This window comes from Ischnura elegans, chromosome 9, assembly GCF_921293095.1.
Source record: "Ischnura elegans chromosome 9, ioIscEleg1.1, whole genome shotgun sequence".
Taxonomy (NCBI): Eukaryota; Metazoa; Arthropoda; class Insecta; order Odonata; family Coenagrionidae; genus Ischnura; species Ischnura elegans.
This window is the reverse complement of record NC_060254.1, coordinates 57,160,626-57,174,123: the sequence shown is the minus strand read 5'-3', so window position 1 is coordinate 57,174,123 and position 13,498 is coordinate 57,160,626. Positions and strand designations below refer to the sequence as shown.

The 13,498-nt window shown below is 37.3% G+C and overlaps 1 protein-coding gene across 1 annotated transcript in view; it reads left to right on the top strand.

Moving 5' to 3' along the window:
- LOC124165339 (cell death abnormality protein 1-like) overlaps positions 1-11,475 on the top strand; it is a 44,060-nt gene extending 32,585 nt beyond the window's left edge. The window contains exons 11-15 of the mRNA XM_046542697.1: positions 110-250; positions 2,330-2,470; positions 6,064-6,192; positions 7,583-7,717; positions 10,942-11,475. Coding sequence (XP_046398653.1) covers positions 110-250; positions 2,330-2,470; positions 6,064-6,192; positions 7,583-7,717; positions 10,942-11,135 — 740 coding nt within the window. The 3' untranslated portion in view covers positions 11,136-11,475. The remainder of the gene's footprint in view (positions 1-109; positions 251-2,329; positions 2,471-6,063; positions 6,193-7,582; positions 7,718-10,941) is intronic.
- Positions 11,476-13,498: the final 2,023 nt, after the last annotated feature.

The following is a 13,498-nucleotide window of genomic DNA, read 5'->3' as shown; positions in this document are numbered from 1 at the left end:
ATTAAACAAATATCATTTAAGTTTGTTGGTCTCACTTTCTTAAAATTGTTTATATTCTCTCCAAATATATCAAATTAAACTGTGGGCAGTTAATGCCAATTATTTTCAGATGCGAAGGTTGGAGACAACTGCAAAGATGGCGTTGGATGTGAAACGCTGACACATGGAGCATGTGATACCGCCTCAGGAATTGGACATTGCAGATGCCTCTCTGGGTTCCGACAAGATGTGGATGGAAACTGTGTGATTGGTAAGTTGCCAACACAGAGTATTAATACTCTATGGTTTCCATGCACTATCGTTATGTGCTATTACAATGGTAACTGTGCAAATTGTTTTTGAGTTACATCTGAAAAGCTAGACTCTGCAACTCTCCTTCAATTTAATCAGCCCAAATTACTCAATGGGTTTTTTTTTACTCAGACCCAAAATTTCAAATTATTTGAATACAGTGGTTTCTCAGTAAATTGGCAGATATCAGATCAGAGCACTGCTGGGTTGCTGCAGATACCGAATTACTGGTAATCACTAATAATGATGCAATTAAATAGCAGGAGCTAGCGTCATAACTATGGGGGGATGAGGGGGACAGATCCCCTCCAAAGCCTCAGAGAATGAAAAAAGTTGAAGTGGAAGGCATAAAATAGTTTTTTATTTTATCTGCTTTTTTTACTCTAAATGACATTTTGAACACTAACTGCCTTTAAAAAAATGCCTGATTACTGGCAGGGCCATATTACTTAATTACAGGAGAGGAAATAATTATAGATGGAGTACAATAAGTTGGTAGGAAGCAGTGACAATTAAGTTTTAAAAAAATATAGGAAGGAATCCATCACTATATTTGTGTAATGCGATGGTGGTTGGCGTAACATGGTGAAACTCCTTCATGATGCACAAAGGTTAAGAAAAACCCATCCATCTTCCGTATGGTTAAATCCACCGATTATTCGCCAAGAAGAGCTCGAGAAGTAGGTTACGGTTCGAAAAACAGAAAAATTATGGTCAATTTATTTTCCAAACACTGCCAAAGTTGACAACAATTTAAAATAAGTAAATGTCTTTTTCTTAACCTTTGTGCAACTATATTTGTGAATGACAACGAACCACTTGTGGCACATACAAGAAACTGAGTAGTAGCTGTGCTGTGGTGACCCACTCGGCATGACCTCATGACATCATCAACTCATCTATAATTAGGCCGTCTAAATATAATACAAATTTTTGGGGAAGTAGGCAATGAATGAAGAAACGTACAGTGATGGGACAAACATCGGGTTCTGAATGGCAAATTTTAGGACCTAACGACACCAGCTAGAAGGCAGGCAGTTGTCTCTCAAAATGAATCTAAAGGGCCAAAACCCAGGGATAATACACTCATTTAGTTATGTACCACAGAAGCCTCCAAATCATTGAAAAAATATGATTGGGCTAAACTGTAATTATACTTTCAAATTTGTAATTACTTACAATAACAAATTGCTCTCAGGAAAATTAATCAGTAGGATTACCATTATGATTAGAATTACTTTTAATTTAAGGCATGACATGATACAGTCACTGCCAAATTTTTTAAATGTAATTCCATGAAATATTAATGAAAATTTTTGATTTTTGCACTTAAATAAATATGTTCTATCAAAAGTTTTCGCCCGTGGATGAGATTAATGCTGCTGAAAATGCCTTCTGATCACAATGCGTGGAATTTGAATTTGAATTTTCAATTTCAAATTTTGGTAGAAAAAATGTAATGGTTACTCAAATGTAGGTTAGGATTACTTGCATGAGCTTTGGAGGAGATAAGTAAAACTTAATTTTTTATGCTTGAATCTATGTATCTCCCGCAAAAAATACCAAAGATGCAATCGTAAAGGTGAATTCAGTTACTTTTATTTCATTACATGACGTTACTGTGAATGGATTAATACCTGTCTCTTTGATTGTCAAACAATATCACAACATATAATAAAAAAACGGTGAACCATCGCATTGGAAATTTTGATCACTCTAAGCATTAGATAATTTGAATTTAATGGGATTCAAATCATGGATAGGTAATACTGTGCAATGACTTGATCCCATTAATATTAAGGTGGTGAGGGTGTACTTTTAAAAACTATGCATTGTGCATCAACTACAACACCCTATAGGGTGGTATTCCAGACTCTTCTGAACTCGAGGGGTCCACACTCCTCTGAACAGGCAGGGCCTGTTTCTTGTAGTGCAAGTTCACATGAATCACGATTTTACACAAAAAAAATTTCAAGAATTTGACACGCCTTTAAATTCTTGTGTTTAGATAAGAGCGAAGATATTTTTGCATTTGCAGATGCATTAGTCGGAGACAAATGCACAGATGGAAAAGGGTGTGAAGGTCTTCCCCATGGAATGTGTAATACCATTACTGGTGACGGAATATGTGTCTGCATGAAGGGCTATCATACTGACTATAGGCAGAAATGTGTGGCTGGTAAGAAAATGTTTTTTTAAAATAATTTTGACCATTTATTTTTGAGTTCCAATCATAATGAGATCTCCCCATATCCATTCTCGATCGATCTCATTCTCAACCTTAGACTGATGATGGAGAAAAAGTACCTGACTATGAGTTAGGTACTATTTTAAGCCTTTATTTCACTCAATTAATTCAGTTTCCAAAAAAATATAGTCTTATATTAAAGTCCCTATAGTATCAGTGGATTAGGATTACTTGTATGAGCTTTGGAGGAGATAAGTAAAACTTAATTTTTTACGCTTGAATCTATGTATCTCCCGTAAAAAATACCAAAGATGCAGTTGTAAAGGTTAATTCAGTTACTTTATTTCATTGCATGACGTTACTGTGAATGGATTAATACATGTCTAAACCATGAAATCCATGACCTGAAAATATGTACTCGCTTGATGGTGCCATTATATAAGAGGTAGAATAACAGAATTGCCTTTTATGAATAGACTTTTGAGGCTGGAATAATATTTATGTATCTTTATTTTTGAGATGTAAAATTAGGTGACAGATGCAAAAGTTACCTCGATTGCTTTACATCCAGCCAAAATTACTGCTGTTTTTAATACATATGTATCTGCACCCACTCACTCAGTTAGTGTTTCAACCAGAACTTTGGTTTGGATAGGTGAAGTTAGAGCTCACCCTATTCAGAGTCAGAAGCACAGATGTACAAATGGAAAATGGAGACAGGAGGTGGAAAGGTTATTATATTTCATAGTAGAATAAGTACAACTGATTCAGGCATGATAAAGTGGAAGTTTGACAAATGTATTGAATTAAAAGGCTGCCTTTTTCCACAATTATTTAAGGTGTACAGCTGTATAATGCATGTCGGCTCTCATAGAGCCATCATCTGGTTCAAGACTCAGTATACATGAAATAATTGTGGAAAAGTGCAACCAACTTTTATTTCAGTATTCATAGTTGAGTTTTTGGTGTTTCCTCTTTTCATAACACTTGCTTTCCTCTCTTTTACGACTGCCAGTAACCTAGTATAAACTGATTACAGTGAAACCTCGATATAACGACACCCCACGGTGCACTAATAAACACTCGCTATAACGAATTGTCGCTTTACCGGAGGTGGAGCAAATAATAGCCAATATACCTGTTGCGAACAGATATACAGGAACAGGAGTGGTGCGGCGACAGATAAACATCTATCCGATAAACGTAAGCATAAATCCAGACGAAAGGCGATGTTTTTTTGCATCACTAAATTTCCTTACTCAAATAACGACTAACTATTCAAACAATTTATAAGCGCCGCACTGAATAAAAATCATGCAGAGCATTGTTTCGTCAATCATTATATTTATCGAACGACAGTTTACCACATAAATTTGAGACTGAGCACTCCATTAACTTCATTTCTAACAGATCGCTAGCAATTACAGAGGTTAAGGAGTCTTGATGAAAGTCTTCCGGCGGTGAAACCCTCGCTATGGCGAGAGCCAACACCGAAAGGGTCTCGTAAAAACGAATTTTTTAACACGCTTATTATAGGGTCAATTGACGGTGCATCGGCTATCTCTCGTAATAGCGGGGGTGTCGCTATAACCCGTACTCGCTTTAACGAGGTTCCACTGTACATACCTGAAATGGCTGTCTGTTATACAATACTGAGACTTCATTATTAATTCAGATTTGTAAGTGGCTGCAAGAGCTATCAACTCTTCCATCCATTTATTTTAACTCCCGATATTATTTCTTCAAGTTTTTTATATAAATTTCTTCCTTGCAGTAATTTAGAGATGATGGAAATACATATACAAAAATGTTGGCAACTTCAATGCAAAGAGACATATCAATACCAAGGTTGAAATCCATGACCTGAAAATATGTACTCGCTTGGTGGTGCCATTATATAAGAGGTAGAATAACAGAATTGCCTTTTATGAATAGACTTTTGAGGCTGGAATAATATTTATCTTTATTTTTGAGATGTAAAATTAGGTGACAGATGCAAAAGTAACAGCGATTGCTACGGCCTGGCCAATGGAGCTTGTGTTCTTGTACTTGGAGAAGGAATATGTCTCTGTAAGGAAGGATTTCATGCTGATGCTAATAAAATTTGTGTTGCGAAATTTGGCCGCCGGGACCTTGATTTCAAGCATGTCTCATTTTACAGGATAATTAACACCGTCTTTAGTGAACGAAACAATAATTTAAATTAATATAATTAATTCATTCTGAATCATTCCGGTAGTCCTCCCCTGCATCGTGCCTCCTTCATAGCTGTGCGAGAGTCTTGTCTTGGCTGTCGAGACGAGAACTTCGTTTCTCGGCATTGTTGGGACGAGACTCTCGGCATGGCGAGAGTCTCGCCTGGGTCGAGAGTCTTGACGAGAGTCGAGAAGTCTCGACCCTACAAGATTTCTTGACACGGGTCAAGACTTCCGGGCAAGGCGAGAATTTCTGATACTCTAATGACATCAGTGGCGCAGCAAGGGGGGGTTTTGGGGGATGAAACCTCCCCCCCCTGGAGTGCAGAGAAATTTTTAAGTTTAATCCATTTTACTTAATTGGATTGATATTACCCATATAATAGTGTAAAAATTAATAAAATATCCCCCAGAAAGCCGTAAAACTCACTGTTTTGAACCATTTATCTTAAAATCCCTCAATTTATCAATCTCCCACCTACCGCTTATCCTGGTGGGTATTCCATACCCCCACACACCCCGGTATTAGTTGCACCTAAACCCCCCCCCCTAGCCATAATTCCTAGCTGCGCCCCTGAATGACATCACCACCTCATGAATAGTACACCTTCAGCTTTTTCCAATTCTGAATTATGTGTGAACTAAAGGCCACAGAATTGCGCAGGTTAGAGCTGCATTAATTTCTAAAATGGCGTGAAATTGCGTGAATGCATGAACGAAATTAGAATGGGGGCTATTTTGCCGTCTTGCATCCACGCATGTGTTCTAGCAATTCACCGCTTTTCACGACGCAATTTTGATAGCGCCTTCGCACGACGTCAGATTGCACAATTCCGTGTACTGTGTAAAACAGCCTTAGCAAGAGAGAAGAATTCATTGAAACCTGCCCGTAAAAGAAAAACATCAATAGAGGTTCAGATTATCAGTTAAGGAGTACCAGGAAGGCTGATATTCACGAAGAACCTCAGGCACCTGATTGTAGATGGAGAGTAAACAAAATGAAAGATGGCATAGAGAAGTCCTGAGAATGACTGCCAAGGTGGTAATCAAAATGTTAAGAATGGGGAAGTTGCTCAAAGCTCATGTAATTGATTCACTGATCTTTCTCTTGCTCCCTCCTTTGTACGAGATTCTTGCAATGCATTGTGATTGAACAAGTGCAAGTGAATGACCCCATTCTAATTAATTTAAATAGGTAATTTTAATGGCAATGAAAAGTCACATCAATATTTCTGACTGTAGTGTACTGTTATAGATGAAGAGCTATAAGATGAATAAATATTATTTGAATATGATCATTTAAAGGCACCGAGTAAGATTATGAGAAAAATAATTGTAATTTTCTCAAGAGAAATGAAAGGTCAAATAAGAATCAACTTTATTTTTCAGATGGAAGGTATGGTGACTTGTGCAAAAATGATTATGACTGCTCTGGCCTAGCAAATGGGATGTGTCGTAACTATACTTGCATATGCCAGGAAGGATTCCATGTAGTTGGCAATGACGTCTGTGTCTCAAGTACGTATTTAATCATTAGTGAGTTACTAAAACTGGAATGGAGATATCAGCTCTCTCCATTACTTATAACAGTGAAGTCGGAAAGAAGCATTGCAAACCTACACTCCATCTCATTCTATCACTATGTGAATCAAGTTAACTTAGATGAATCAAATAAGTCCAGAATATTTTTATGCTGCTGTGGTAAAGCTTAGTCGTAATTTGGGAGACTGAGTGTTTCTGAATTGATTTCAGTTTAACCTTTATCACGTACTAATTAAGCTCAAACATCTGTACTATGCTACCAAGAAAGTGGGGTAAAATTACTTATAACCAAAAGTTTAATGCAGCAAGGTGTGGTTAAGTGTTTGGTCGCAGGGCCGGCCTTAGGGCGGGGCGACCGGGGCAACCGCCCCGGGCCCCATGCTTTGGGGGGCCCCGCATTCTATTAAAACTATCTTTTTTCATTTTACAGTAATTGCTTTAGACTTAAAACTAATTAACTTTCATAATCTAACTTATAAAAATATGTACCTATTGAAAAAGCATGCTTTTTATGTTTATTTTACGTTATAATTTTATGAATAAATATAATTAAAAATTTTATTTGTATAATACTATTTCGAACTCAACTGCGTGATGGTATCATAACGGCGTAATTACAAAGTCTGAATTTGGGAGGGGAACACATACTTAGCCAGAGAGTGGTAGGGATTCAAAATGCTGCTCGAGTTTGTAGATGGGGTATAGAGTTAAATATTTTAAGTGAAGGGCCCCGCACTGAAGGTTCGCCCCTAGCCCCGCACCTGCTAGGGCCGGCCCTGTTTGGTCGGCTTGGTTAGCTTTGGAGGTCTAAATGTCAGTAGGTAGACTCCCAACCGGCTGGATGGAACATGCACAAATTCCTATCTGCTGTAGTATGCGTACATCCATCTAATGTATGTATTCTTGAGTACAGAGAGACTGGTCTCTTGAACACTTACAAGTCTCATGGAATATTTTGGTCCTTCTGCATGAAGTGTGGAGAAATTTATGTTGATTGCAAAGTTAAAACATTCCCCTGTACATGGAGTCAAACCACAAATCTTTGACTTTCCAAGCCACTGTGCAGACCGCTAAACTATCTAGGCTCATTGATTACTGTGGATATTTACTTATGATAATGTATGGTGGTAGAAGTTAGGGTCTTGTGATCAATTTAGGATTGGAATGCAAAAGAAATAAGGACTTACAAGAAGCCACCACCAGTGGTACTAGCATATGGAGAGCAAGCAATGTTCTGGTTTTGAATTCAGCTGTATATACCAAATGGTGTTTCCATTGCAAATTTGACCCTTTAAGTAAATTCAGTAATTATTTTGAATTGGGTTGCCATGGTGGTATTCTTATAAATTCTATCTCATCTTATCAGGTGAATTAGGGGATCCATGCAACATCACTGATGACTGCAAAGGTGTGCCCAACTCTGTTTGTGTGGGGAATTCAACAAAGACATGTCAGTGTGTTGACGGAATGCAACCCAGTGGGAATAATTCATGTCAATCCAGTAAGTACCCATTTTTATCCATCAGGCTTCCTGTGCGTGCACTCATTACTGCCCATTTATTTTCACAAATAAAGTTTTTTTCATTGGAAAATTTTGCAAGTACTATAAAATTTTGCTTTCCTGTTTAAAATACCTCCCTTAATGAAGATGCAGTCTTTTCCATTGGGAAATAGGTGATATGGAGAATTACCATGCATTACTATTCAAGAATATGTCAAGCATGTGTCTCCTGGAATGAAATATTTTGGATTTGCATCAGTGAAATCATTGCAAAATTAGCAGTGCCGGAACTCACTTTCCGTTACTTTTTTTGTAAGTGCAGTATTACTTTGTGTGTTATTTATTACAAGTTATTATTTACATTTTATTGCAATTTTTTTATTAAGAATGCATATATTAGAAATTCTGGGGCAACAAAATTGATAAAAATGTTAATTGACAATTGTGTCTACTTTTAAACAGTGTTTTGTTAATGTCGTTCTGGCTCGATCCGGCACCATGACACCACTGATTTGTATCCATTAGAGCCAGTTAATACTGTGTTCACTATGCCTCAAGCCATTACCCTAAACCACCGGCATGCATGATGGGGGTCCTAAAAGCTAGGGGTCCTCCTGACTCAAAAATGAGTAAAATTTAAGCACTGTAGTCTGAAATAGTTTAATCAATCATCCGAGAGGGTATGGCCGTGGTATTCAGTGATACCATTTCATGTCTCTAATCATACTAAATATTTGTATTAGTTTAAATGTATAGTAGAACCTTGCTTTACCATATTGATGCATTTTAATGGACCGATCGGAAAACGAATTCCGTCGTACGTTGCATCAGCATTGCCTAGTTCCGTATAAAGTATCAGTTTAGAGAGCATTAGGGCATGAAAAAGTTGCTATGTTTGAATTATGTTGCATTAACAAATATGCAGTGCTTAATTTCTAATATTGAAGGTACAGGAACACATTCCAACATATTTATTCCACATGATTTTCAAATACAAGCCCCTTTTTAAAACTTGTAATAAAAGTTACATTGAGGAATTATGTTATACCAAACATAAAAAAACCATGAAATTTTTTGACTGAACTCTATTTCCCCAGAGAGGTGCTGGAATGCTGTTCCAGCATGTTTTGGTTGAAATTAAGCTCCTCAAATATGGCATATAATTGCAGATTTGATACATTGAGCAAGCAGAACGAAATATCTGTGAAATTAGAAGTTTTAAAAGGTTTATAAAAATCATCTCAGATTGTGTATTGTATCCGAGATAATTTGAACCAATGTTAAATCAGGGGTCTACTGTAAAATATCATAGGGAAAAGGGGGCTAGAAGGTCTGGACCTTCCCCCCTGAATGAGCATTACACTGTAGGTATCCTAAGAAGAATGAGATTTCAGGCCCTGTAGCAATGAAACTCTGTTAATGACTCAAGAGTGTGTGCATATATTGTCCTCAAATGAAAAAAGATTCTGATTTTCATGGGATCAGAGGTAGAATGACCTAGAAAATGAACTATCTATAGCTAGTAAATTTCTTACGTACCTACTACATATATGTAAATATTTGTAAGGGAAATCAAAGGTATCAGATGAAGTCAAATGTGTGGGAGTGAGGATAGCTTCAAATCTATCATGGGAAATGCTAATGGAAAATATTTGAGGATGAGCCCTGAAGAAGCTAGGATTCATCAAGCTTTTGTCTGACAAAACTGATACCAGCAAAGACAGAGCATTACTCAGCTTTTACATGAATTAAATTTGGAGCCATTTGGCACTAGGAGACTATGTGCTAGGCCTAGAGTGTTTGATTATTAAGGTCATAAAATCAAAATTAGCCTGCAAATTAACCAGATAACATAAAATCGGGTACATTCTGAAAGTAATGCAATTGAATTTCCAGCACCGCTCCTATTGGTTGGAAAGGGATGAAACCAATTGGAGTTGGTGGAGAGGACACTAACCTTTACCACAAAATCAGACTCAGTGCTCTCCAAGCTATAGAAGTAGCAGGGCATCAGTTATACCAAACCTTTGTACAACACCTGTCTCACAAAAAAATGGAATCCACAACCGAGAAAAGTTAAAGTTTTGTACTAAACTGAAGAAAAATCTCTCAAGGAGACTATAAAAATGATTTGTAAGGCTTACCGAGTTTGAGTTGGCTAAAGGCCTTTCAAGAGGGCCAGGAAGAGGTTCACGCCAAAAAGGCAAGAATGAGCAAATCCGAAGTGAAATCAGTGTGAATTGCCTTCTACGACAGTGAAGATAAGGAATAAGGAGGAATTATAATAATGGTCCTTAAGGAATTTGCTCCTCAAGGGCAGACAGTTAATGTTGTGCAGCATTTTTGCTGCTGGCGCCCATCATATGTTTGGGTGGGAAAGACTCCGAAAAAGGACGAGAAAGACAAATCTGCTATGTGGCTACTCCATCTCGACAACATGCCTTGCCACAACACGCTACGATTCCACGAGTTCCTATCCAAACTCCAGGTTCAAACGATGACCAACCCACTTTATAGTTCTAAAGTCAACCCAGCATACTTCTTTCTATTACCTCAGATTAAGGTAGCCTTGAAATAAACCTATTTTTTTGGCCTTATAAGAGAGGCAATCAATCGTGATGAGGGCCTTGCAAGAGCTGCAGGAACAAGTGACTTTGTACACAGTCACGCACACGGGTGCAAAGTTAAATACACCTAAAGATGAAGTTCGCCATGTGAATTGGGAGATCCGGGTTCGAATACCGGCTAAGTCAAATATTTTTTCATGGCAAACTTCATCCTTTGGTGTATTCAATCTTGCAAGAGGTCCCAGAAGAAGCCTGCTGGGATTCTTTCTGTTCCCTTGGATTAAGGCAGCCTTGAAATGTCCCCTACAAAAACCATTTTTCATCCATAGAAGAGATCCAGTCACCCATGACGAAGACCATGTGAGAGGTCCCCGGAGAAGTCTTCCAGGGCACGTACTTGTCACGATAGAGTCGCTGGAAAAATGTATAGAGGCCCAAGGGCAGTACTTTGAAGTGTTTAAAGAGTTTGTGAAAATATTTTCAATAAATTTCTTTTTAAAATAATTGCATTACTTTTGAGTAAGCACATGAGCATGATGATGTCTTGTACTATTTTAGCTTTATCGCTTCCTTATGAAAACAAAGAGAAGTTGTGAAACAATTATTATCTGGTGATGCAAAATTTGCTGATATCGACTTTGATTTGTTCCCCTGTAGTAGTGGGAGGGTCATGCACACCTTCTACTGGCTGTTCCGACCCTACAACTATGGAGTGCAAGCTGAACGAGATGGGCAAATACAGCTGTCAGTGTCGGGAAGGATATGAGGATGATGATGGGAAAGTCTGCAAGAAAAAGTCTCATGGGATCCACATTCACATGGAAATTGATTTGGATGTGCAATCGCTCTGAGAGAATTGTGAAGTGAATTAATTAAAAATGTGTCCACGTGATCTGCTATCTTGGTACAGTATCCATATGAATGACACTTGAAGGCTATTTCCAAGCTCCGGACGGTTATTGCTTTCTCTTTTTTTCTGATCTTTACCTGCCAGTTGCAGCAACTAGTGGTGTAGCCACCTATCATGGTTGGTGCTGTCACTGTGTATGTCGTGTTCATGGTGCACAAGCAAGTTGCTGAGGTTGGTGGCCAAAAATTGTAAAAGCAAGTTTGTTGTGTATTTTGAAACAGTTGGAAACTGTTCCATTATAATTATGTAAATTCTGTTGCTTTGCTGTTTAATATTACACATTATCTTGCGCAAATTTTTTCATAATTATTATTTCGCTAAATTCATTGCATAAAATACATGATGAAGGCTTTACCTGAGGCCATGCGTGGTAGGTACATTAGAATATATTTTTGAATTGAAAATTGAAATAAGTTAGGTAAAACAAAAGAGTCAATATGTATGTAGCGATATTGGGGTAGGTATATACAGGAATCTCCCTTGAAGGAATGAAAACTTTAATGTATTTCTTTCAGAGTAAAACGTCAGCCTGTTGAAAATCATTATTTCATTCACTTCTTGGAACAGTAATGATGGCAAAGTCCAGACCATACGGAATGTGTTATCACGGGAAGAACCTAGGGAGGAATCTAGACAGTGGCATAATTATGGGGGGATATGAGGGGATAGATCCCCCCCCCCCCAAAGCCTCAGAGCAATATAAATATATTTTTAAACTATTGACTAATTTTGACATGTAATTACTTCATATGCTTAACCTTCCATGAGGGGTGTTTGGGTATGGGGGTGGGGGTATGGAATACCCACCAGGATAAGTGGTAGGTGCGAGATTAATACATTGCGGAATTTTAAGGTAAATGGTTCAAAATGGTGAGTTTTATGGCTTTCTGAGGGATATTTTACTCATCCTTACACTATCCTAGTAGTAATATCAATCCAATTAAGTAAAATGGATTAAACTTAAAATTTCTCTTAGCTCTGGGGGGGGTTTATCCCCCAAACCCCCCCCCCCTCGCTGCGCCACTGGCACTACCTTTCCCTGTATCACCGAGTAACCTCGAGATATTTACACCTCATATCCCAGACAGCACACATGCTACTGTATACATTAAATATACGTATACGTAGTGTATAACATGCGTATACAGTAGAAGATACACGTATACTATATACGTATAAAAACCTTCTACCCACCATCTACCAAATGTATATAACGCAGCAAATGTCCTCCTACCACGCATATACAGTATACAAGACATATATATATATACAGTATACAAGACGTATATATGTATGAAAGCAGAAAATTACTGCAGAATTCCAGGTTTTCTAGGGAAATTTTACTAAATTCCAGGTCAATCTTACGAGATAAAAGCTATGTATACGAATTTTACAACACTGCATTTACTTAATACTTTTAATTAATTCTATAATTATGTATTGACCTAATTAAAATTCTTACATTTTTAAAAGAAATTATTCACTTATTTTATGAATGCAACACTTGGAATATCAACAAATTTGTCAAAATTGTAAAAGTTATCTAAACAGTGTTTGCATTCATAAAGTGCAATTTAAAATGCAATCAATGCATTTTGAAGCATGCATGTAAGTATATAAAATAGGCCTGAAAATTGGCCTTGCACTGACAAATTTCATGTGAAACGAGTTTGAAATAAAAGATTTTAAATGCAAAGCAGGAGCAAAAATTCATGGATATTTTTAGTGACAAAAAATCATGCATATTTCCAGATTCCCAATCACTAAACACCCTGAGTATATTTTTCTTCATTGAGCAAAATCCTGAATGCAGCTGTTGACATACACTGCCGTATTAAAACTGAAATTAAAGTAGCAAAACGAAAACTAAATCTCTGTTCTGGTGCCAGTGTGAATTTAGTGCAAGCGTGGAAGTACTAGTACATTCATTTTGTCATTTAGTGTGAGTGACATCTCCAGCATTTCAGTGTGTTTACGTACATTTGAGAACATCCTGTCTAAGCAGCAGAGAGCGTTCATAAACATAATGTAACATGCTAGTGTGTTTTGCATTGTTCTGTGGGAACACTTACCAGTTTGTTTGAGACTTCTTGCTGACAATAAAGTGAATAGAGAAAAAAATCTGTGAGATTCAGGTCTTACAGGGTCTACAGAGGAAATGGAAAACAAATGTGCTGTTAAAACAAAATAATTATATTTAACTAAATATTACACATTTTACTAATATACCACACAATCTCAGAAATACATAAGATATTGAATTCATTAGACACAATAAAGGGGCCAAGCCCGGATGGTAAACCA